Here is a 27,179-nt window from a genome sequence, read left to right as displayed (position 1 = left end):
GCATTGTATATTGTGAGTGTGAAAGGCATTTTGCTGATAAATGCTATTGTTTTTCTTCATTTGCGTCCTGTGACCTGGAGGGTCTGGTTCTCTTACTGTGTCAGTGGTAGATTTGTTCCAGAAAAAGCCAGACCAAATTTTTTCATATGTTGCACAAATAATCTTTAATCTATTTATAAGAAATAATAATATCAATGATGATAATAATAACATAACCAAATGAACTAAATGGGAGCCTTCTTTCACTGAGTTGTTTGTCAAAGCAAACTGTTTAAACTAAAAAGTTTCAAATTAGATTGTGAAATTACAGTTACAGTCATATAAACCCTGAAATTCATTGAGAACCTAATGTCTTTACGTTTACATGTCAGCCAATGAAGAGATGTGACGGAAAATGACAAAAAAGTGAAAAACAAAAAAAGTAGAAATTGACATGTTTAGCAATCAATCTTTGATAAATGTTTGTCACTGGCTAGTCATAGCCCTAGTGAGTCTAAATATTGCAGCTATTGCTGTAGAATGTCACATTTGTCACTGAAACCTGATAAATGTTTCAGTGATAAAACATTTATCACTGAAATGATAAATTTGAGAGAGAATATTCTGCCACAAAACAATCTGCTGTTCAGCTTATTTTATTTTTCACAATGCTCTGATTTTGAAACTGGGATCAAACAGTTGTGGGGTTTACGCAGGATCATAATATCTAATAAATAAATATGTGCAATTATTTTTAATAAAATGAGGCAATTCAGGCAAGTCAATTTCAGAAGAAAAGTGTTTATTACAAGAACAACTTGAAAGCATTTTAAGAATTAGAAAAAAAACTTTTTTCAGTATCGCTTTTGCGTACTTACATAGTACACAAGATCAAGCAATCTGTACATCTTCATCTTTTTTTTTGGGGGGGGGGGAAATGGCATCACATCACAAACATTCAGGTTTCACCGATTTAGATTAAAGACAAGTGAGAGTCCGAGTCTCATGACATTTCAAAATGGTGAGCACAAAAAGCAGGCTTTTCAAAAATTTTAATAATGAATTCCATGAATCTCAACAATTTTTTCATGCTTTCTTGATGTCACAGCTTATGTGATTGGTAGGTTTAGACTACCAGTAAAATTAATATTTAAATGCATCAAAACAAATTTGAAATTCAACAAATTAAAACATAGGTAACAATAAGTTTGTACAAGTAAAACCTATGGCTCCAACAAGACTGACGCAGACTAAATTATTTAAGGCTATGAGTATTTTTAAAAGTTAAAAACTAAGCCAAATATTAATTTTTAAAAGGGTTGTTCCATTTTTGTTGGTGGCAATATTTCAACAGATTCCCTCATATTGCTGGATTCTCCAAATCCCGTTCACCTTCAGTCTACTGGACACAGAGGTCATCTGAGCCCAGTCAGAGCTGACAACATAAATAAATAAATTAGATCAGCATCCTTTCCTTCTTTATTCCAACTCTATACATATTACCATACCATATGTACATACATACATACACACAATCTCCACACTTTCTTTGTAGCCCATTCACTTACAGTGTGCTGCAAAAACATGCATATATTCCACATTATTCACACTAAAACCCTCAATATAAGATGTTTTGAAGTCTCAAGAAAAGCTTTTATACTTTCAAATTAATTTTACAAAAGTTGCACCTCTTGATTACATAAAACGGTATTGTTGTTGCTTCTGGAGTCTGGTGTCCTGTCCTGGTGTAACAGCAGCTTGAAAACAAAAGAAAACCTCCATATCCAGTTACACATCAATTATTCAAGCCTTTTGCAGACACTCGAGTTTGCGCCTTGCTTCATCCATTTGTTTCCATTGGGTCATTCCATCGTTATTGGTTCTAATCAGCATCAGATCATGACAATATAAGCAAATGCAAGAAAAAAATACAACAAATGTCTATTTTAGCCACTAGATGTCACCACCAGTTTGTTTAATTGCCACCACAGTCAGCCTGGAATACATTAGGATTTCTCACAGAGTGTAAAAAATTTAATGTACAATTAAAGTAGCCAATGTTCTTCAGATTCGTTCAAACATTCCCATTAAATACTTTCAATTTATTTCACAATAAACACTAAGTTATGGTAATGTAGTGTTACTGAATTCAAGCTACAAAAACATTCAAAAATAAATTCATGACAAAACATTTAAGGCAAAGGGAGTTTTCAAGGCATTTTCCAACACCATATATGAATTGCATAGCTAAGGCATGATGGGCCTTATTACAGCAAAGTATGTACATTAAAACTGTATATTCCATGCCTTGTATTTACAAAAACACCCACCCAGCATGTATTTACACATTCATTCTCGTCAGCGTGCGATTCCTGCTGCCCATACATATTAAACGCTGAACACCAGAGTGCTGTTTGGTCAAAGAAGGAGCTTTCAACTTTCCGTTTCAGTGACAATGACGCAATTAACACAAATCTCTTTATATTTTTCATAATTCGGCCATTTAAAAGTATAAATTAAAACCATATTCTCCATTAAAATAGTCAAATTAGACACAAATTGAGAATTAAATAAATATTATTAACCTGGAATATAATGACTGACTGCTATACAGAAATTAGTTGATTGATAATTTATGCATCACAAGGTCAGCTGAATCTGTGTTGAGTATGCATGTTACACAATGAGTAAAATGCATGTATTTATGTACTAAACCTCCTATTAGCATCAGTAATGTGTAGAATCCTACAGTTTTAGTACCAGTATTCTGACTACTAACATAAACTGAGAGACGATGACTAACTGCAGCAGAAAAGGTCCATTTGACCACAGGTTTAGTGTTAGTGCAGTTTTATAAAGCTGACGGTTCTAATACATGGCACTTAACCATGCCCTGTGGTGCGGCACATGGCAGCACATATGTTCTTTCTATCTCAGGATGTCAACTGTGAGAATGTGAGCAGCTAGGGAAAAAAAAACACTATGATTGGCAAAAACAGCCCCATGCAAACAAAGTCATAATAAAAATAAAGACCATTCCTTTGGTAATAAAGAATTTGGCTTGAGTGCAAAAAAAGCAAAATGGATCCCAACAGGAAAACAACGGAGATACAGCAAGAAACATGTTAGTGACCGAAATCAGATGATTTACAGCTTGACCAGCCAAGGTGAATTCAATCTGGTTATCGAACTATAGACACTAAATAAGTTGAGTTAAGCCATAGGACTAGAGCTTAAGTTACTGACAATAAAGGACTCAAACTTAAAGTTTGAGTTTATAATTTACAAAACTCTTTCCTACACAACCATTTTGGCTATTCTCAAAAACTAGACCTTGGTAGGTGCAACTCATGTCGTTCGTTTTGAAATTGTGAAGTTTGGGTCATTTTGTGCGAAAAGACTAAATCACAGAAGTGAGTCTTCCGCATCAGGACGTCAATCTATGCCTGGCTTGAGGATCTTTTGGCATATTGGCAAAAAAAAAAAAAAACTACTCAGAGCTCACTTCAGTAGGTACGAAGAAGGCTAATCATCAAATAGTAAAGCTGCTCATTTTCACACTTTTGGGTTTTTAATCTCTGTCTGCCATGGAAAATGTGGGTTCTAGAAATAATATCTGTCTTTAGGAAATACTCAAGTTAGTATTAGCATCTATAATATTACCAATATTACTAATGATACTAAAGACAGTCATTAGCTTGTTAAGATGTGTGTTTTACATTAATAAAACCCTGTTTTACAGCAACTGTTGTATTCGTAACATTAATTTTTAGAGTTGTTGAAATACTAACTTCTCATAAGAAACAAATATTTGTATTGGCAGGTCAAAGCTTTCTGAAATTCAGAGATCAGACATCAGCCACAATTCTTTTATCTGTGCATCTTTAAAAAAAATCTTAATGAAAAGTTGTTTAACATGCAGTGACAACAGTTTTTAGCCCAAAAGTAAGTCTTTTTTCAATTACACAGTAGTCAAAGAGCCTGCTGCAGCAATCAGTTTTGTGCTATAGCTTCAGTGTCTAGGCTTCCCTGTGCAGGGTAGGAGCAGTCTTTGTTGCCTACGGCTGGAGAGTGAGACTGAGGATGGATCATGTCTGTGAAGTTCTGGTGTAAGTTCTTGCATGAAGCAGGATGGGAGGTCTTACGTGACAGTGGCGGCGTATTGCAAGGAGACAGAGTTTTGTTAGTGAGAACATTTTTGTGTCTGACAGGTGTGGGGATTCGCGAGGGGGTGTTCTGCAGCCTATCGTCAGTACGAGGCCTCAACTTTACACCCGGTTTGAGCTCGGAGATCGAGACTTCATTGCTTTGTCCATTTTCCCCATTGGTTATTTTTAAAGATGTTGGAGGAGACCCGGAGCGGGATTCACTCAAGCTGAAGGACATCGAGGAGTTTTCACTTGAGGAATCCTGGAAAGAGCAGTCCTCTGATGGTGCAAGGGGTACAGGTGATGCACGACCCTCTGGAGGCAGGAGGTTATCACTGTTGCCACCATTTTCAAGATCATATGGTAGATTAGGCAGGTGATTTTCGAGGGGAACATCTCCTTCTGTCACTGAGCTCAAGTCAAGTGGACATTTTTGAACTGAGAGCCCACCTGTAGGAGAACATCCATGTTCTCCATTCATATTTCTGCTATCTATAGCAGGTTGGGAGGGGATATGATTCATTAGCTCATCGGACTTAGTATCTCTAAGGCCAGGCAAAGAAGCTGGAGCTTCCCTTTTCTCTACCAAGCTAGAAATTTCGGGGAGTTTCTTGAGAGCACCTTTCCGCTCCCCCCAGTGTTCACGCTCCGTGTGGCCCAAACCATCAAGTTGTCCAAGATTTTGTCCATAAAGTATATTTAAAGGGTCCTCTGGTGGGAAGTGTTGGAGGTTAGTCCTCTTGGATTGCTTGAGGTAAGGCAGACTTCCAATCTTTGCACCCACATTTAGGGAAGAAGTGGAGGAGTTAGAGGAAGAAGAAGCAGAATCAGACAGAGCAGGCTCAGTGAGTGCATGTGCTACCTGCAGTGTTGCTCTTCCTACAGCCTTACCAGTAAAATTCCCCTTGACCTGCTGAGAATTGGCCAGAAACTCAGCCTCGAAGCTGCGATAGAGGTCCTGTTCTTTCTGAGGGTCAAATGGTGGCAGTATTTGATAGCCTAACCCAGGCCCGTCCTCTTCATCCTCCTGGTTCTCCATGTGAGAAATGTTTTTAAGGTGGCCTCGCACAGCTGATCGAGGAGCCTGTGAGAGTCGAGGGGAGCGGGTAGCACAGCTGTTAGAGTTACGAGGAGATGAGTGTGGTGGACGTCGCCCTCCGGAGGTGACAGGGGGTAGCAGCTTGCCTTTTCCTGTTGATGGTGAACGGGGCACTTGGGGTCTAGGAGTAGTGACAGTCTTCTTGACAGGGCTGCCGTTGTTGCTTTGGACTCCTTTAATTGGCGAGTTGTTGCATGAGAATGACTGCTTCTTACTGAAGGCAACACCCCCTCTAGGAGAGCATGGGGCTACCTGTTTAGACAGATCTGCTTGTCTTTCTGAAGGTGGGCGCTGGGAAGTTCGAGGAGAGGAACAGTGTGCAGGGCTGCCATCGCTTGACAAAGTGCTGCTTGTTAACTTACTCTGGCTGTGAGAACGAGGAACATGGAGCCTCCTTGGACCTTCATTTCCAACAGAGCGCCCTCTGTCTGTCCGAGACGTCCGTGTACCATCAGAAGATCCTGTTGGTGGGTTGGGTTTTAGTGTTGGTGGAAGCGAAGAACGCTCCCGCGACTGGCTGCGTGCACGGGGCGTCGAGGAACATGTGGATGGGGTTTGACTGCCTGCTCCTGCTCTCTCAATCATATGCTTTCCTTCCTTGCGGTTGACAAGCAGTACCACTTGTTCACCGGAGCGTCGTGAAGGGCCACCGAGTGACTGCCGCCCGCCACCCCCTCCTCCTTTAGAGGAGGCTGTGGAAGAGTCACTGTCTCCAGAGAGACGTCTTGTCAACGTTTCTTTATTCCTGCGTGTGAAGCAGACAGTGATTCAAAATAAAGTAACACCTAAAGTCCATTACATTTCTATCTCAACATTCAAACTTTACTTACACACTGCCTCACACGAAACACATGAAAACAATAACGTTTTTGTAGGTTTATTGTAAAGTGGCATAACTAAACAGTGCTGTTCAAACATGTTCAAATCTTGGGATATTGTTTAGAACCTAACCCTGCTTCAAACTTCTCTAGAAGGCTAGCCGGAAAGGTCTGTTGTTTTGTCTGGTAGCACTGTGTTATGTTTAGGAGGTCAAAGTGAATGAGACTGAAGTACCAAACTTTAGAGATTTTTATGTGTAAAAGTAATCATGTAGTATCAAAACAAAGTACATGTGCTAGCATTGGCAGTGATTTGATCAAACTACCAAATTCTGGTTTACTGGGAAAGACCAATCCATTACTGTCTTTATAATCTATTGAACTATGTATAATAATCTGAACTTTATGGTCAGTATTTTCCTATAAGGGAAGTGCAGCACATCAGAGAATGTGGTTTCTGTCTACCAAGAAAAAAAGAAACATTCACCATCCCACAATGTTGTCCCTATGATAATTATATGAATGAAAATGGAGGGGAGAAAAAAGGTGAAGTTACTTTAACAAAATGTTGTCTACCTTCTATCCACAAGAGGGAGCTACAGAGTGATGCAGAGACGGATTTATCAACGCAATGTCACCTGAGATTAGATAAATCTGCTCCGGTCTAATCTGTGGTTTCCTGGCATGTGTATTCACTGTGTGTAAGTCTCACTCTCTGTGTGTCCATCTGTGTACACCACAGAGTGGGCAGCAGAAGCGGAGCATGCTCAGTGAGGACACCTGTAAAACCCTGTATCTGACTTATCCGCACACCTGCACAGAGGTGAAGACACTCACCTGAGAGGATTAAAGTGGCGCGGCTCCGAGCGATCTCTTTGCGGCTTAGGGAGCAGAGTTCGAGCTCCAGCGGCGTCCACCTCGTTAAAGACGGATGAATTTTGGGATCGACCAGGTCGTGTGGAGGAAGAGGATACACTTGGAGCGGAGGGAGGCTCCAAGGAGCGCCTGTCGTTGGGTTTGTAAGTCGAAATGCCCTCATTCCTCCAGTGTGGACCTGGGCTGGTGGAGCGGGAGGAGTGGGCACTAGAGGACTTGCTCTGGGCTCCCTGGCTTTGACCACTTGCTTTAGCCTGGTGGTAGCGGTGAGCTGAGTGGGAAGACACATTAAACTTTTAGCCAACAGTGACTAAGAGCTTATACGATTAAGTTTGTGGTTGGGAACTATACCACATCACACTGAGACCTGAGAAACAGTTGAGGAAATGAAGTTGCTGCTTCACACAGACGAGCTGCTGATAAACTACTCAGTAAAAGCAGTTTGACAAGTTTAACAAGATAGCAGGAAAAAAAACTATCTTTCCATTGCTTCTTGTGGTTCAAGGCAAAACAGTCTGTGTCAGCTATAAAGATACTGATCCTTTGACTCTTTAGCAGCATTTTGGCTTAAGATGGTAGGCCTCACCCAGCATTGCTATGTACATACTTTGCAAATGATTGCCTCAAGTAACATTTAAAAATTATGACAAGTCAGAAGTTTAAAAGAACAAAATGTCACACTGCAGGTTAAAATGTTGTAACCACTCAATAATGTACATAAACTGTTGAAAACAAATGAACCTGCATTTTTTAGGCCTTTTCTGCATTCTTAGTTTCACTTATAGATTTTTCTGAAATTACTTGGATCTTATAAATCTAGGTCCTTTTCATGTTTTCATGTGCAGTGACATATTTCACTGTCTTCCAGTGTAAATTCTCACAGAGTGGCAAACCCATTCCTGTTATTTTTCTTTTCTGACTTGTTTACCGTTGTCTTAATTAGTTGATGAGTGGTTTTATTATGTGCATCCTGTAGCGTTACAAAACATTTCCAGCCCTTCTGGAGCTTTGGGAGTACTGGTCACATGTTACAAGATTTGAGCTCTTTGACTATTTTTCTTTGCTGATTCAAAAAGCTGAACTAGTTTCTTTGTAAGATGTCAAGATCTGCTTTAGCCAGCTGGAAAAAAAAATCTTTAATTTACACCAGAACAAACTAAAATGTTTCACAAAACATTAAGGATTACAAATCAGACGTGTGTAGGAACTCGAGCAGCTTAAAAAAAAGTTGCAATATTAAAAAGTTACATTTATTTAAAAGGGATTGTAAGGAATTAAAACAATTTTGCCATCAATAAATTTGTCAAAATTTATTGTAATGGATTTTTTTCCCCTCACTAAATACATGTATTCAAAATAAAGACAGACATTTCAGTTTCTGTAATAAAAGATTCAGTTATTTACAGGCTTTTCCAACATTTTTTATTCAGGTTATTCTGTATATTCTCAAACATCTAAAGTAGTTCAGAGTTATACCATTTCTCAGAGTAGTTTTTTGTGTGCAACTGGTAAACTGGTATAGTGTTCGTGAAACTTAGAAATAACTTTATTATTTTACTTTAAAGACTTCTAAAGGCTGCTTTAATAGCTTGTGTGCTTTGTGGTCAAAAAAGCTGGTGAATGACAGGGTTGGCATGACTCACGTTGCACATGTGCATTGTGGGTCAGTGTGGGCAGTGGAGGGACTGCGTATTTTAAATGGCAGGTTGGTAGCATTTCCCAAACCTACATGTTTTTTAATCAGAATGTAATTGTAGACAAGGTTCACTGTGACGCAGACTGGCTAAACAACCTCAGGTGTCTGAGTCCGTAAAACTGAAAAAGAGGAATTAATGCAATGACAGAGTTTATCCAACATCTCCGACATTTACAGTTAGACATAAAACCGCACGAGTTTTATTCATTATGTAACACACAAACAATAAAACTCTTTTGCAAGGGACAAAAGGAGAGCAGGAAGTGACCTCACCGAACGCAGCACAGCGACACGGATCATGCTTGTCCAAATAGTGCTCCAACGTGTCCCAGCCCCCTCCGACACGCACCATCACATGAGTCCGGAGGACCTGGGGGACAGGAAGAGAAAACAAGGCTTCATTAGATGATGGGAATGGAGCAGACATGCATATTCAAACACAAATAAACCTGATTTAACACAAAACTCCATTGATATGGAAATTTTACAAGCGGGGCCGTTTGTTGAAGGCGGGCAGGCGGAACCTCAGTGTTACATAAAGTCTGGATTCTCCCTTTCCTCTCACTTCCCTGCCACTCCTTCCTCTGTACATCACCCCCCACTGCTGCCATTTAAAGGGTTGTTTATGATTAAGCGAAGTGAAGCAGCATAATAAAAAGCCATGGCATATTCTCCATTTGGGATTTCTACAGGATGATTTGCACTGTATTAAGTTTCTTCTGCTGCCCGCTTGTCTCCCTAACAGAGATTTTATTTTTCAGGAGCAATTAGAAAAAGGGGGAGGTGGGAAAGCTAAGAGAGGAGGGTTTGGGGTGTATGTCACTTTCCCCTCCCTCACGTGCTTCTTAGCATACACCCACAACATCAGGCCGAGAAGCCTCTCTCCCTCCAGGCAGAGGCCGCCTTCGTTGAAGTTGCACATTTCCCTTGATGTGACAGCTCTGTGGATGCAGCCCGCTCCCTGGGGTTGTGTAACACAGTCTGTCTGCCACATGTTTCAAAGGTTGCTTTCCCCCTGAATGCGAGGGCATCCACGGCAATCCATACAGTAAATCTGAGTGAGGTGGCACAGAGTTTATTTAGTTTGCATTCACCCACGTGGCTCTGAATCTTATCTGCATGACTGTGGTCAAAAAGAGAAGGCAGGCAACAGATGAACCCTACAGTCTGACCCCCACCTCTCCTCCATTGCAATCCCAGAGGCTGCTGTGACTTTGTTTCCTCTGCCTCGGTGCCCTTCTACATGAAATCCATCAAAACAGCTCATCTGCTTATCTCTATCAAACCAGTGGCTATAAACTGCTTACTCACCACTGCTTTGACCTCCTGCCAGTAACAGGTTTACTGTCTGTGTGATGCAGTGTGACCACCATGAGCCAGCAGCACAAAGCCAGATACACGTGGTCCAAAACACGGCATCATATTTTAAGCATCTCTGTCGTCAGGCACGGACGATACATGGAAGACATCAGCTGAAGAAGATTTGTGTTCTTTCTCACTCATGCATATTTGTTTTATGTTTGAATATGTCTGTCGAACTTGTTTGTTGTTATTTTATCTCAGTGAGTGTCTGTGATAATGGAACCAGCAGCTGGGAATAAGGCTTCAGTGAAGAGCACATATGAAAAGCCTTTTACATTGTTGTCATTTTGCTGGAGAATAAATCACTGCACTATGGAAGAATTAATCATTAACACAGAAGTAGTACTAAATGATAAAATAATAAAAGAGGCTGGACCTTGCAAAAGTATTGATACCCTTTCCAGAATTTAACAGACTTAAAAAGTTTAAAAGTTTGAGGCACTCTTCATCCAATCTGATTGATTTTGGGCTTTTTTTTCCTACAAAGATGATGATGATCCTCCAAGATATACAGAAACAAAATACTTAATACTTTGGAGTTTGCGTTTGTAACATAAGAATATGTGAATAAGTTTAAACTATTAATTCCTTCATACATCATCATTGTGCTTCACTTGTCTGCTCATGTAACGACTGTCTCCCTCTGATCATTATACATACATGATGCATCGGCATCACTGAGGAGTTTACCCCCCGGTTGGCTGCTTGTGAAGGAACCGTGTTCCACTTCAGAAGTGCGGCTCAGCTGCCTGCTTCACAGACTGCTGAGGGGCTTCACGGGCTTTTTTAAGACCACAGAGACACAATCCCTGCTTCTATGGGAACAGCGAACAGAGAGGCTACTTGTCAGCTTTGCTGAGGCGTGTTCAACCACTGTCCTGATATGAAACTCGTGGTTCATTTCAGCTGTTGTTCTCGATGACTGGAGCCTCTCCTCCCACTGAAAAGTAACCCACACCCTAAGGACAAAAACATCCCATCACCCACCACCCCTCCGCTCACAGGGTGATGTTTGCTTTCATGACTTCATCCCGCTTTAGTGTGAGATCCTTGTCACAGCTTTAGCTGAATAGGAGTTTGTAGGCAGCTAAAGCCTTTTAAATCACAGGAGAGGAATAAAGGAAGTGTGTTGGGTGCACTTGGCGCTGCTTAGGCAAGTGCATATTCACTGTCATCCGCGGTGATGAATCAGCAGACGAAGGAAACGGCAGGAAGAGAGCCAGTCTGACAAGTCAAAGGCTCCGAGACATGAAAACAATCACAAACCCCAATGCCACCTCAAGTATGATTCTTGAACTGAAATGACTTCTTAAAGAGACAAACACTAAAAAAGCAATTATGTCTGGAAATACAGGGAGGAGTAGGATTTTCTTCTTAGCTTATGGTAAAATTATACTGTTAGCTGGTTTGTTCTTAAATACTCACAAATGATTGCTTTACTTTGGGAAAAAAAAGCGCAAAAAAATTTACCTGCATCAAATTCTGGATCTTTCTTCCAAAATTATGTCAATACTGGATGTTGGCATGAAAAAAAATAGAAAATCCTCTCTCTGTGACATTTTAAAAAAAGCATCTTAGTCAAAATGAAAGTCAATCTTCAAGCATTTTTACTCTTTGTAACTCCTAAGGTAAACTGCTGTCTAAAAGAAGACTAAATGTTTGAAGAGGAAAGCGATGAGCACCATAAAGGAAATTTTTCAGTTTAATTCTGATTAAATAAGCTTTACAAGCAACATTTCAAGAAATTAATAGAAACAGCCTTTACTAAAACACACTTTGAGTTCTACAAATGTAGTAAAAGTGTTATGTAAAAAAAAGTTTGTGTCTTTTTTTATGTAAGTTATGTAAATATTGACTTTCACCTGTAAATATTATTTGAAACCTGTGTGTATTTTCTGTGATTCAAGATTCATTTGAAAGGTTTTACGTAAAACATCTTGGACTGATAAAGGCAAAACAAATTCATTCCATGGACATAATTATACACTGAAACAAAAAAATACATATTTGCCTCATTTTGTCAGCATTTTAAATGATCTTTCTGATGTATTTTACCAGCAGAAGGAAAAAGTCCAAATTATATCTAATAATATTGGTACAGATTACTGCATCTTTATAAATTCAAAAGGTAAAACTGAATCTACTGATTGTGCACTAACAATTTTCAACTTTCATAACTGTTTGTAACACAAACAGTTATGGTTGTTTGTGTTACAAGTTGCAAACTGTAACTCAAAATAGAAAATAGTAAGTAAAATACATTACAACCCATTGGATATTATATTGAAGGCAAAGACCAAATGGTGCCACCAGAAATGATAAATAATGCTAGAACTTGCAGCCAAAGAGTCTGATAGTGTAATTTAAATACATGGAAACTAGAAAACCATCCAAAGAGTCCATTAATCTGGCTCCGGTGCATCTGAGGAAGGCGAGACCAAATCGATCTCTTCTGAACTGGCCTTCCTGTAATATGCCCAGAGGAATGGTAAGGATACGTTACCAACTCCCAAACTCGGAGAAACATGACAACAGTCCGACAGCTTCAGTCAAGATAAGGAGAGCGCAGGAAATGACCTAACGCTCTATTTGCGTCTGCGTAGAAAAGGTTGCTTCCTGGGTGTGGGCCAGAGAAATGCAGCTTGTAAAAACTCTCATAAGACAAAGAAATCACAGTGCTGCTACATGAAAGCACTTTAAAGTGGTTTGAATTAGCCAAGCAGCTGAGTTCTGTTGCTTCATAACCCTTGGAACAACACATGATGCCATATGTTGGCACCATACGGTTCCACTTAATTACTGAACCTCTTCAGTGCCAAATATAGCAGCAGAATGATTGTAACTTACAGCATTTATGATCTGTGCTTCAGTTTTACTGTTTTATTTAGTGTATGTCAGTAACTCAATTTCACTATGACAAAGTATTAGGGACAGACAGTTGGAGGAAAAAATGCAAAGGAAATATTTTTTTATTGCTTATTTGTTTTGTGATTAAATTGTGAAATTAAATGTACAAAAGAGAGAGAGAGAGGGAGAGAGAGAGAGAAAGGCAAAGCAATGAGATGAAAACTGAAAATGTTTCATCAAAGCTAAAAGGACGAGAAGAAAGTCAGGGTGACAAGAGAGAAAAATATCAAGAATAAAGTTGAAACAACACTGGAGCAAAGACCTGCAACAATCACAGCATATGTAAATGAGCTATCACTGTAGAACAGGATTTATTAACAAAACGTGTTCTCTTAAACATAGTGGATGCAGTCTCTTAATCAAGATGGATGTTGACTCGACGCTGACCAAACCTGGTTTCAGAGAACGCAGCAGTTTCAGGATTTTGCCATTTCTTTAAGATTTTATTTTCTCTTTATTGTCAATATTGTCAATAAAGAATGTATTGTGAAGAGTGGCCCTAAAGCATATAGCATACTTCTGATATCTGTCAGTATATTAAGCACAATGACAGAAATTCCTTTCAGAAGAAATAATACTACCATGTCCTAATAGGGACATTTTAAAGTTTATTCCGTCCACCAAATCTCAATGTACCTCTAAGCTTTATAAGAGACACATTCCCTGTCTAGCTATTCTGTGGGATTAAATAAAGTCACTTGAGGTTACCCAAGTTTTCTCTGAAGAGTATAACTCTCAGATGGACTCAGATGTGGTTGTAAATAACTTTTTATTTCGACATTATAGAGCGTGTACAGACATAGCTCCAATAAAGACACCCACAATAGTTATCTTGCACAATATTCCGTACAGTCATTATGATGAAATTTATATTTCACTGTTTCGTTAAAGACAGGAGAGCTGGATGCCATTTATCATTTTAACCCGGCTATCATCAAAAGGCAGGAATACACTTTATTGTTTTAGTTTGTTCATTCGTCTTCGTGCAATCATAGAAATTCAATCAAGTTTTAAAGTAAACATTTAATTGTTGGCTCATATCAAATAGAGAAGAACTCATCCAGTAACTATTTAGCAAAGCTTGTGAAACTCAAGCTAATAAAATATGTGTTCAAAGTTACATATGTACTGCACATTCAAGGGCAAAAGTAAAACATAAAACAGTTTGATAAACAGCAACTCCAATAGATTGGACCTACCCTGATGAAGATCAGCGCACTGGAGTCTCCTACTTTGTACTTCCCTTCGGACACTTTAATCATAGGAAACTGAGCTGGACAGGAACACTGGCCAAGGATTTCACGTACCTGATGAGAACAAAAAAAGGGGAAAAAAACACATTTTAACAATGATGATGACTTACAAAGGTGACACATATATGAGGGGGAGCCTGACAGAGATGCCTTCCTGTTCTTTGAGGCAATCGTGTTTAGTCATAATTATGTGTAATTGGGGATTAAAGCACTGCTAGACAAGACAAGAGTGCAATAGCATAACAATGACTCTCCTTCACAGTGTGAGAAATGAACAGTCTCTTGGCTGCCAGAGAGTTAAGAGGATGTTGGACAGTCATCTTCCTGCCAAATCTCCTCTCCAAGCACCTCCTCAGTGATAAACCGCTGTGCCTGGCTGTCTTATCATAATAAAAGCGTCTCTCATCTAATCCTATTACACAGTTATGGTTTTTGAGCTCACCACAAAAAGTCTCAAAAACACATTTCAGTGAACTTTCTCTCACTCTGAGCAACATATTCTCTTCTTGTGGCATCATGAACCTAAAGGGTTAAAAACAAAAACAAAAGCCCAGAGCGCTGAGTGGTGGTGGAGATGATGATGATGATGTAAGCAGGCCGGTGTTGCCAGCTGGGATCTGAATCGGGAGTCAGAGCCGGCGCCCTTGCTGTGGTCGGAGGGGGTGCTTATTAGGCAACCAGGAGTCAGACACAACTGCAGGGCGGAGTTGCAGCCCTCTGCTGCACATGCTGGAGCTCTGTCTGGATTGGACAGCCTGCATGTTTGCCTTGGCGTCTCTCTCTCAGACAAAGGCGTGTGCACACTTGTTGACAAGGAGGTAGAGAAAGTGGAGCACCGAAGGGGCGGAAAGCACAGGAGGACAGGATCAGTAAATGCCTCTTAACTTAGTGTGCAAGGACAACAGACTGAGGTACACTGAAATAATGAAATTACATGCTGGAAGAAGATTGTGGGTTACGAGCTTTTAAACTCTAGATGTTTACAGCACCTTTCATGAAGTACATCAGGCTTTAGGGATATACTTTGCTTCTAGCAAACAGCACCTTGTTATTTTCTTTAAGTGGCATCCTTCTTTTATCCAATGCTAATTAAAGAGGGGCGACTCGACGCACTAAGACTCTGCATCTCACCTGCAGCTACGTTCTCCGTTTCACCTGCTCCACTGAAGCCTCAGCTGACTGTTTCACTCTTTCATCCTCTCTGCACATTTTTTAAGTCTCTTTGCTGGTTGATTTGGTTAATATGAGGATAAAGTTCATGCATCATATTTTAGTGTCAGAAAAAAATGAAGATATTGAAAGTATGAAGCCCAAATTGATCAAACTCAGATTTTTCTTTGCTTTTCAAAGCATGTTAATATTTTAATATGTTAATATTAAACAAAAAAACATGGTCGAGCTCCATCAAGGCAAAAAAGTCAGGATGGCAAATTTCTCCTGAAAGCCTTAAAAACTGTTTTGCTCCATGTTTACATATTTAGTAAATATTATATCTAAAAAAATATTAAACTATATACTGATGTCAGTCAAGGCATTTATGGACCATTTACACATTATTTAGTTGGACGTCCCTGAAAAAATCCTCACTATACAGCTGGAAGAGTCTTTTTAGATCCAAATACAATGTGAGAAAAACTAACTGCAGACAGACTGACAGAGTGGTGAAATAGACAGCACCTTTAGAATGATGTTTTGTTAACATTACTGTGATGTTGAAAACCTCCAGGAGTAAAGCATGAGCTGATTACATGTGGAAGTGTGTGACTTGGTGACAGTTGGAGGAACATGCTGATGCACATTTGTGAATATCAGAGTAATGATGGTCAGAACAGGAGCAAAAATTAAATCTTTGTGAATGCTGGCATGATTTTGGTGTTACAGGTGACTGTTCACCACAATGATGAGCTACAGGAAGGTTCTGTTCACCAAGAGCGCCTTCAAATGGTTTTTAGCATCCCAAGCTACTGCCCTTAGACATTGCTCATGAATTTTCCTCACTGGAAACATTGCAACATATTTCTTCACGTTTTGAACCCAAATTCAAACTGCAGACATTCCTGTCGCTACTTTTTTCCTGGATGTAGTTATTTTCTGGGATAGTGGCTCAAACATATAACATCATCACTTTCAGCTGTTTTCTCAGCTGCCTGCTTGTTTTTTTTTTTTTTTTTCCTTTCCTGCCATTTTACATATTTCCTTGTTTCTGTCATGGAAATGAATGTAACTATCACGAACAACTGAACAGAAAACGTAGAGCTGTTAAAATGATTATATACCATTTATTATTTTTGTTGTTGTTTTGCTTGGGCCTTCACTCTTTCTCTGCTACCCTTTCTATTATTCAGTTTCATAAAATGACCAGCCCATTATGGAAAAACTGCAACCGGTGAGTTAATGGAAAGATTGCTATAACAACCAACACAAACACACACACAGCCTCACTGTTCCTTATTTCACTGTGCAGTGAGTGCTCACCTCAACTGAGGTCATGGATTTTTTCAAGGGAGGAGCACCACGACTCACACTGAGCCTCACATGAAGAACAGAGCAGGAAAATGAACAATAACATCTCTAAATGATAACCTAATCAATAAACACTTTGACAGTTTAAGTGTTTAGATTATAGACTATTTGGTGTGAAGTGAGTGCAGCTTCCCATGTCGTCACTGTGTCAACACGACTGGAAATACTGAAACTAAAGCATAAATTCACACACACACACACACCCACACACACACAGCCTGCAGAAGGAGATGGAAGGGGAGGAGTGAGAAAAGGTCAGCCATGAAATATGCGGAAGTGAGCAGGAACGCTGAGAAACACTATGGGAGGAATTACAGACCCAGATGATCCAGATGAGAGACAATTTCAGCAAGAGTTGCAGATGTTTGAGAGAGAAAAGGAAAGAGTGACTGAACATTAGATCACACGCCCCCAGTGCCCTTTTCTTAGAACCTCCTGTTTCTATCTTAAGATAAGCAATGCGGACGTGTTTTCCGTATGAACAGAAAGAGAAGTGAGTGATGTTCGCTTAAAGCCGAGCCTCTGTATTTGTCCTCAGATCGTTTCAGGTATAATTAACATTCCTTTAAAAATGCCTCTGCTCAGATCACGTTATATCTGCCCAGCGTGAGTAAACAATCTCCTAATTTTTTTTCCTTCCTGACCTGCAAACTTCTAAGGGCCCATTGATGACAGAGATAGGCAGACAGAACCCTTGGGGGGAGTGCAGGAAACAGAACAGGAGGAGATAAAAAGCTGTTTGGGTTTTACTACCCATTTTCTTTATTGATTCAAGTATAGATTATACATTTAACACCACCAGATGGCCTTGAAAATAACATGATGACCAAGCAAAGCAGACTTTTGTATTCTCCAAAGTGTGTCTGCATGCAGAGGGCTTTGCAAATGTATTCCTGACCCTTGAACTTCTGAACCTTTCGTCACATTACAAACCCAAGCTCCAGTGTATTATACTGGGATCTTATGTGATAGTCCATCCGAAGATGCTTGCAGATGAAATACTGAAATACTGAAACTAAAGCATAAATTCACACACACACACACACACACACACACACACACACACACATACACACACACACACACACACACACACACACACACACACACACACACACACACGCACACACACACACACACACAGCCTGCAGAAGACAGGAGGAAGGACTACTTAGAGGAAAATCCTACACTAAGGAAAAACTTTAGGAAATTTACTAGTAATACTGATCTGTCATGCACTACTTTGACATAAAATCCCAATAAAATAAAAGTTTGTAGTTTTAATACAGCAGAACAAAAATTAACGGGGCGTTAATATGTTTGTAAAGCACTGTTTTACTGATACAGAGTTCTTGCCTGGAAGTTTGTCACACTTTGGGAAGCTCATTTTCAGTTTTGTCTCTCGTGACTCATCTTAATTTGCTAAGCGCAGTCATCAACATTAGGTGTGCCAGTCCACTCATTTTATTGGCTCATTTTATGGTTTTTCTACAGAGCACAAGTGCTGCTGCTCGCCAAACGATAAAGAACAAACATTACAATCCGCTTCAAGTTTCCTTCTTTTTGTAGGACAATGTATTAAAAACAACAAAACAGAGAATTTAAAGGGTTTTTATACATGTAGAACAAGACCCCTCTTTCTATTTATCTCTCCATGGCCTGAAGCCTGGACATTTTCCAGAAGAGGAAAAAAACATAAGCTAAGGAGAGAAAGGGGAGAGATTCAACCCGATGAGGGCACTTCCCTGGCAGAACAAACATTTTTCAGTTCTTGAACTACCATCCTACATATCTAGCTTTACTTCCCTTCACAAACACACATAATAAACCAAAATTTCTCCAATCCTGTAGCTCATAAATGCAACACAGTCTGCGCACAAATTAACTTTGTAGCCAGCATGGGGTACAGGGAGGTGCAACATTACAGCATAAATGACAATAATGTTTTCAAATGATGTTAAAGCTGTAGCCTGAGGGATGGAGCTGAAGCACAGAGTTAGTGAGGTTTGTGTAACAAGCCCAACCAGCAGAGAAGTGGCAGAAAAGCAGATGGATGGATGCCTCTGGGTCACATATGTCATTTAAAACACTCACATGGGGAGGAGGAATAGATGATATACATTGATAATGAGGTAAGAGGCTACGGTTGTTTGTGCCTTTCTGTGCAATAATGATTCATTTTGCCATCAAAGTGTAATGAAGGCGGCCTAAACGGGAGAAGATCTGAGCCATTGAGTTTATTCACGCATTCTTTGCCTTTCATATTACACAGTGTTGGTCCATCTCTTAAAAGCCCAATGAATGCATTGAGGTTTTGTGGTTGAAATCATTCAACCACGAAACCTTGATACTTATTTAAGGCTCTGTAAATATGTCCATACTCTCGCTCAATAAGTAAAAAATTGAAGCAACTCTCATTGAGGTTGCAGCCAGCAGCTGCTTAGCGAAGCAAGTCACAACAGGAGCAAAGATTGGCCCAACAAAAGTCGATGATAACCATCATTTCAACGGGTTACTTATAAACACTATCCTAAGGTCTCTTTTGTATCCAAACAGAAACTTCATTATAAATCTTATGCCTGTCTCTTATCTTTTTTTAACAACCATCATGTTATGGAGACCTGAGAAGTGCCTGTTTATCTAACAATTACTTTATCTAAAGAAGGCTTTCATGCAGGTTCATGATTTGTGTAGGGCTCCAGATAGCATGGCTAAAATGTAATCATACCTGCTCTACAGCATACAAGGGATGATGCAGCAAGGGAAATTATTCTCTGTAAATTGATACTTGTCTTCTGACAGCATGACAAACAGTCCATCAGGTGCAGAAGAGATAACAGAAACTGAAAGGCATTGAGTGCTACAAGTACATACCTCTGTTGCAATCAAACAACAACATAATCAATCAGATCAGGAAGTTAAATATCACTCCAGAGTCTAACTCGTTTGCCAATATGTTTCGAAAGAGGCTCAGCAGCACTCTGCACTCATATTCATGGGAAACGTTAGGGGAATTCATGATCAACATCTGTCTGAGATCAGGCCGTTGCAGAAAACACCTACTGAGTAATAGTTCATAATTGCTGAAAGAAGTCTGACCAGATAGACACTTCATTAAATGGCAATCATGCAAATGATCAGCTGATGGCATCAAATGCTCCAGTAAAGGCATAAACTGGGTAATATGCAAAGTGAGGAGTCAGCCGTTTCCATCCAGTCTGCTTCCCTGAACAGAAAGAGGAGGCAAAGGACTGATGGCTGCAGCACAGAAAAACCTTTAAAACACTAAAGACATGAGTGCATGTGACACTGAAGGCTGCCATGCTCTCTCAGCAAAGCATCTGAGTGTGGTCCAACGCAAAGCAGGATGACCTACTTTCCCCCTCACTCTCTCCACCGTAGCCCTGCCTCCCAAAGTAGCATCCACTGCAGTCAGGTTTAACAGAGTGTACAGTGAAGCCACTCTAGGTGCACTATCTGTTGTCTGCACCCCTTTTTTATTCTATGAATGCATGGCTTGAGCCCGAAGCTTCATACAGTAGGGTCGATAAAACAGATCCACTCTCTTCTTTTAATCACGAGGAGTCCTCACTAAGAAATGAAGATGTCTGCTTTTGATTGCCTCCCCGCCAACTGCAGCTGCCTATTCCTTTCCTACCTTCAAGGACACCAACAAAACACACGGTCACACTCTGCATTCTGGTGTCTCCAGGGTAGAGACAGGTGGGGGAAGGGAGCGACGGCTCACGTATGAACTAAAGAAGGGCTGAACGTGAAGCCTGAGGTGGAAAAAGATATGAACCAGTTTACATGAGTGAGCAGGCAGAAGGAATGACGCTGACTGAAGGAATTTAATCACATATATTGCATTCTTATACTGTAAGCTCCATAATAGCTTATGGAGCTATAAGCTAATCCTCATTGTATCCAGCAATTAGTGGATGTGACATATTCGTGAGCTTTCTGAGTCGCCTGTCTGTTGTATAGATATTTAATCACCTATATTGCATTGTTTTATAAAACAAAAAAGTATTCTATAATTAATAAGACACTAAGAGGAAGCTGAATGTTAAGCTTTCTATCAATAACCATTCTCAGTCTTCTTGAATAATCATATGGATTTCAATTATTTCCAAATCTTAAACAACAGGAATACTTTGACTATCAAACCACAAATGAATTTAAATGATGCAGCATTTGAAATGATACAGCATGAAGAGTAGCTAAAGAACATCCACCCATCTTCTGCTCGTGTTTATTCTTGGTGGGTCACTGAGGAGGTGTTGCCTTTCTTCAACGGTCAACTACACCCTGGACAAATCACCAGTTTATCACTTGGCACCAACCATGCACACAAACCTGAGGAGAAGTGCAAAAGTAACGAATTAACTGATCTGTATTTGTAATCACACATTTATCTGAACTGTGGGAAAATACTGCAGCACCTGGGAAGAATCCACACCGGTACAGCAATCACCTGAGCAGAAAGGGGATTTGAACCCAGGACCTTCTTGCTGCTGTGCCGCCATTGAACTGCTGGGAGTCAGTGCAGTTAAAGTGGTCTTGGAGTGAAAAGCTTCACACATATTAACAGCACAGCTCACATTTTCTGCTTGAAATTTAAAGTCATGCGATTATTCGTGATGTCCTGCACGTGCTGTCAACAATGATCTAGCTGTTATGTCCTAACTAAGATATGAAAACCAGGCTGATAGTTTGGAGCACATCCATCTGCAGAAACGTCTTTGATACATCAATCTAAAGTGAAAAGCGTGTAATAAAGTAGGACTGTGCACGATTAGCAAAACTGTCATGTATTTTATTATTTTTTTGTTTTACATTTGGAATGGGTAAGTCATTTAGTTGGCATTAATCTGTATTAATGAGGCCATTATAGTGTATATGCTAAATAGTCAAATTAAATTGCAGGTAAAAGAGTGACAAATATCAGCTGTAAAGATTAAATAAATATCTCAACTAAATACATAAACATACCCTTGATAATACTCAGCTACTTAAATCTACCAGCCTCATATCTAATAACAGTTCTTTTTTTCATTTATTCTAAATGACTTATTTTAATCACTTCTCTTTGTTTTGTGCAGCTAAAAGGCAGTTTTCAAAGAGGAAGAGGACCGGTTTCTCAGACAGATGATAACCGAGAGGAATGCTTTCAATATCAGTCAGAAGCTCTGCAGTCTGAGTGTCTCTCTTTCTCCAAGTCTGACACATGACACTGTGACCGCTCAGGGGCAGAGGAATGGTGACTGAAAAGGAAAAGACGGGCATATGCACCAGTAGCGCTCCTCTAAACGTTCAGTCCCAAAAAGCGTTGGCTTGTATAATCCTCAGTCATATGAGCGAGAGTGTGTGGACTCAGATGCTAGACAAGTAGAGAGCACATCCTCCTCCTATTTCTGTCTGCAGAGGTCACACACACACACAAAAAAAGCGCTCCACTCTGCTGTCTGACAAGCATGAGTGTGCCCGACCGCCGTCTCCTCTCCTCCTGCCCCTTTGGCTCACAGATCATCGATGTCAAAGACGGGCATTGTTCCTCTCATCAGGATGAAAATATTAACTCCACCACCAAGCATGCGTCCTGCCAGGGTGTTTGCTCACTCCTTCGCTTTGCTCTGGTCTGCTGAGGTCCAGCAACGTCTAATAAAGATCAACCAGCTCAATACGGATTAGAAAACAAAAAAGGCTGGAGTAAAAGAACATTTGGTGGCTGCTGCAGAATGCTAATTATTTTATCAGTGTTATGTTGATTATTCTTGATAGCCAAGCTGACTAATAAGAGACCCAAAAAGTCTTTGATTTTTAGAGGTAATTTGTGAGCAACAGCAATTATTTGTGGGCTCTTTCTGACCGCTTAGCTGAAAAGGATTTTAAAAATATGTGCAGTCACATAAACACATGTGCTACTGCTCTCTCCTACATATATAAAGTGATAGAGCTTATAGAGCACAAGGATGCAATATATTTGATGGAATTCCTTCAGTCAAACACTATCGGAAATCTACAAATTTGAAAAGACACTTTCAGAAAGTCACTTGCACACATTTCTTATGCATTATTGGGAGTAATCAGGATTCCCAACAGCTGCTAAAATATGGGACCAAATACACTGGATTATATTTACTTTGAGCTAAGGCTTTAGGGAGAGTTATTGTGGGAAAGTGTGCTCTTATATCCTGGAGGAAAGCTTAAACATGTTTTGGCCCTTAAACATGTGAGCAGGGAAACGATCACAAGTCATAAAGCAGCTCTGATACGTTTAGTTTGCCTGTGGGCAAACATGCAGGTGAATCTCATTAAGTTAGAATATCATTGAAAAGTTAGTTTATTTTAGCTATTCAGTTCTGGAGGAAAATATGTCAGCTTTATTACACAGAATGATAAATTTCCAGTGTTTACTTTGGTTTATTTTGATTGTTATGATATTTTTTTAATAATAAAAGCACATTTAGCTTCTCAGAAAATTAGATTACATAAACCTAATACAAAAACATGTTCAATACAAACATGCACAAGTACCAAGTACTGAGTTTACACTATATACACTCAGTGCTTAGTTGGGCATCTTTTTGCATGAAATACTGCATTAATGAGGCGTGTCATGGAGCTCAGGCTGTGGTTCTGCTGAGGTGTTCAGGAAGCCCAGGTTGCTTTCATAACAGCCTCGTCTCAATTGTTGGTTCAGGTGTTTCTTATTCCCCTGCTGACAATAATCTAGATATTACCCGTGTGGTTCAAATCAGGAAAGGGTGAAGTTCTTAAAATGTCTTGGTAAACGACTGGGAACACATTAGACTTGATAAAACTCTTTGGACCAAATTCAGCAGATGCCATGACTCCCCAAACCATCGCCGACTGTGGAAACTTAAAACTATACGCTTATGATGCGTCTGGCTTCAGCGTCCCTTCTTTTCTAACCTTCTGAAAGGTTGGAAAAGGTCCACCATCATCTCTGTACCGTGGTAATACCTGCTGATGGGGTAGTTTATTCTACCACATATTTTCCCTCCACTCAGTTTCCCAATATGCTTGGATATGCCATGACTCAGTGATAGAACACATCTTATTCAGTCCTCAACTCGGTTGCTACCAGTTCAATTCCTGGCCCAGGGTCATTATGCATGTCTCTTTCTCCTATTTCCTGTCCATCTACTGTTGAATCAATGCCACGTTGCCTCAAAATTCTCTCTAAAAAAAAAAAAAAATCTGCTTGGATATAGCAGCCAGCTTCTTTATTAATGACCTTTGGTGGTTTACCCTCTATGTGGATAGCATCAGTGGCTCTGTTCTGGAAAACTGTTAAGTCAGCAATCTTCCTTTGCTTGTGGTGTAGGTCAGAACATACATTTTTCATTTTTGATTTAGAAATAGTTGGTTTAAATAGTTGGTCAGAAAATCATGGTAACGATTTCCTGACACATTGATTTTTTGTTTTGTTTGCTGGAATATGAAATAACTGTGTAATTAATCTATAGGTTTAACTTTTCAAAGATGCTCCAACTCGCTTGAATCCACCTTTAGTGAGTATAGTATCAGAAAATAACAATGTTGAGAAACTTCATGCTTTCATCAACAACTCACCAGTTCATCCAGGTTTCGCATGTCACATAAAACTCTCTTCTGCGGCCAGACGTAAGGCTCCGGCTCCGGTTCCTCCTCATCCTCCACACTGTGACAGCTCTCCTTCCGGCTGTAACACCTGCTCGGTGAGCTCATCTCTTCGGCCTGCTCAGCCCCCTCGGCCTGCAAGCTCTCCTGGTCCCGGATCTCCTCTTCGATCTCCTCCTCCAGCTGGATCAGCATGGGCGCCAGCATGCCAAACTTGGACCCCCGCCGCGCCACCTCCAGCAGACACAGGATGAAATTCTTCTCGTTGCATCTCTCCACCAGGTCGTTGGTCTCAAACATGAGGACGTCCTTGATCCAGAGCTCCTGCCTGCACCAGGTGATGAAGTTGGAGACATTGTCCCTCGCCAGGAACGAGCCGGGGATCACGTTTCGTGATTGGAAGACCACGTCCTTCGACGGCACTTTCATGGACTTCGCAGCCTCCGGGTTCTCCGACTGGAATTCCTGCGCTGCGCGGTTCACGGTGTTGGCGTGCCGACACAGGGCGCAGCCCGTCTCCAGCGCGTCCATGAAGGTGTCCGCAGTGACGTCCAGGTCGTAGAGGGTCTTCAGCCATTCAGCCAGGTCCTCCTTCATGGCGTACAGGTATTCTTCACTGGATTTAAAGGGCCGGATGCTCTTTGAGGCGGCGGACTGAATGTTGCTCTGATCAGCCATATTGTCGAAATATGTATCAATAAAGTCTTACTTGATCATCCCCGACTGTCTCATTGCAGAGCTGCAATCCGAAGCCTCAGCCACCAAACAAAGCGCAATGACCGTTTTGACGCACCCATGCCGATTTGCATGTGCGGTTCTGAACTGAAGCTAATTGGAGCCAGGCTTTGTGTTGTCAGGAGCATATCGGGATGCGGGGCTGCCGTGGCGCATGGATGCGTTTTCCGGATGTCTGCGAAGCCCGCTTCCTCCACGGAGCGCATCGCAGGGTTCCGAGGAGCGGGAGCGGAAAAAAAAAACGGCTCAGTTCCTCGCCCCGATCCCCGGGTTAATCCACCCGACGGCCGGCGGTTCCTGTCGGCCGCACACTTCCACGTGTCGCCATGTCTGTCGGAGGCCCACCAGCTCCTCGTCGGGAGAAATCACGGCCACTGAGCAGCTCGCGGTCCACAGCGCGTTTCCCTGCGAATAGGCTCAGCCCATGTCGCGCCGCCTCTTGCGCCGAATATGTTGACCTGCTGCAGCTTAAACCAGCAGAGCGACTCGGAGGCACATCCCATTATGAGGGATAAACGCTGGAAGAGGAAAACTTAACCCTGTGTTCACCAAGCCGGCGCTGAGCAGAAAGTGGCTGGATTGGGTCAGGAAACCAGCGGCTGAGCAAAAAAAAAAAAAAAAAAAAAAAAAACTGGACAGAAATAATTGACTCATTTACAGTCATGGTCAAGACTGATACCAGGCCAGACAGTTTGACTCAGGTTAATAAAAATAGAGAAACTATTTTGAACTCTTTTTCATTGTAAAAGCAATAAAAAAAACCCAATGATTTAGCAACTCTTCTGTATGTTTTATGCAATATTTGCATAGAATATCAACAACAGAAGGGCACTTTAACTTTTTTTGTTTCAAACTAATTTGCCCATTTTAAATGTAAAAGTGGACTTTGTAGCTTTATTTATTTTTCATATTCTTGGAATATGAAAAATAAATGCAGCTGCAGCAGGTCTTATTCTGTCAAGTAAAGTTCTCATTTTGTTATGTATGATGTCAATCACTCATCTTCAATTTTAAAAAAAGTATTTAATTAAATACATGTTTATGAAATCTATCTTGTTTCGCCACTCCAGTCAAATCTAATTTTGTAGCAAAAGGGCAGAAAGTGATGTTTTGAATTGATAAGGGCTGACCTCCATTGTGGAGCCAATGCATCACGCATGGATAAAGTTGAGATTTCCATAGCAGAATTAGTTGATAAAACTGTCCAAAGCTTTGAACATTTCACTGAGCACAGTTCAGTTCAATCCCTCTTTCAAAAAGGGAGAGAATATGGCAACTGCTAAGCTAAGTGTTGGCCAAGAGGCCCAAACCTCTGGAGGAGCTGCAAAGACTCTCAGCTCAGGTTGGGAAATATGTTAACATGAACACTATAGTTTATTACAAATCTCCATCTTTTTTAGATTTTTGCTGCTAAAAAAGAACACCTTACAATGATGTGCAACTTTATTGTCAATGACAGACTGTCTTGATGTTTTTGGTTGTAATGTTGCAAAGTACAAAACGCTAAATGAGTATTATTCAACTGAAAGGTCAGCTGTAAACTCAAACCTGCACATCGCTTCTGTACCAGCGGTTAAAAGACAGTTGAGTTGGAAGTAGAGTACCGACAACCTTTTAAAAATGACTAAAAGTTTGTTAACTTGTTACAAATTAACAATCTACTTTAAGATGCTTCAATATCTTCAAACTCTAGGACAGAAAAAGACAAAGAGACTGGTGAGCTATCTATTCCAATATTCAAGTTACTCAGACTGGTAACAAAGTACAAAATAAAATTTCCAGAGATGAGAGCACATTTTCTGCCATGATAAGAATTTTCTGTATGATAAGATTTTTGTTATTCATTTACAGCAGAACAGGTTCTGCTGTAAACAAGACCTGTTCTGCTCTGATTAGTAATGTAATCAGAGCAGTCTTCAGCACCTGACAGATCTGTTTAAGATTTAACAGTGACAATATTTCACAGTGAGGTAAACGCAAGAACTTCATGTTCTTATAGCTTGATTTGTGAAAAATTCACGCGTAAAAGAGGAAATATTCTACATTTTGAAGAACAGGCAACCACAAAAAAAAAATGCTAACCATGGTCTCAGTGAGAAGGGAATGTTTACCACCCCTTCAGCAAAACCAACAGCTTTGAATATTTAGTCAGAC

General features: G+C 40.4%; 1 protein-coding gene across 1 annotated transcript; it reads right to left on the bottom strand.

Annotated features, from left to right (window-relative positions):
* Nucleotides 1-760: 760 nt before the first annotated feature.
* gas2l1 (growth arrest-specific 2 like 1) lies at nt 761-25,563 on the bottom strand. The gene is made up of 5 exons (XM_055049135.1): nt 24,264-25,563; nt 14,085-14,192; nt 8,890-8,986; nt 6,882-7,191; nt 761-5,971 (listed from the first exon to the last, which is right to left on the bottom strand). Exons 1-5 carry the CDS (start codon nt 24,966-24,968, stop codon nt 3,973-3,975), a joined length of 3,219 nt encoding a protein of 1,072 aa, XP_054905110.1. The 5' UTR covers nt 24,969-25,563; the 3' UTR covers nt 761-3,972.
* Between the last annotated feature and the right edge of the window lie 1,616 nt (nt 25,564-27,179).

This window comes from Poeciliopsis prolifica, unplaced genomic scaffold (genome assembly GCF_027474105.1).
Source record: "Poeciliopsis prolifica strain line A6 unplaced genomic scaffold, Auburn_PproV2 SCAFFOLD028, whole genome shotgun sequence".
Taxonomy (NCBI): domain Eukaryota; kingdom Metazoa; phylum Chordata; class Actinopteri; order Cyprinodontiformes; family Poeciliidae; genus Poeciliopsis; species Poeciliopsis prolifica.
This window is presented reverse-complemented; position numbering and strand designations above follow the sequence as displayed.

Excerpts from the sequence above, each read along its gene's own strand:
- gas2l1 (XM_055049135.1), bottom strand. The coding sequence starts at position 24,968 with ATGGCTGATCAGAGCAACATTCAGTCCGCCGCCTCAAAGAGCATCCGG. Across the intron at positions 7,192-8,889 it reads GTGTCGCTGTGCTGCGTTCG|CTCACCGCTACCACCAGGCT; the intron begins GTGAGGTCACTT and ends CTTCCCACTCAG. Across the intron at positions 5,972-6,881 it reads CGCCACTTTAATCCTCTCAG|GAATAAAGAAACGTTGACAA; the intron begins GTGAGTGTCTTC and ends CTTCACACGCAG.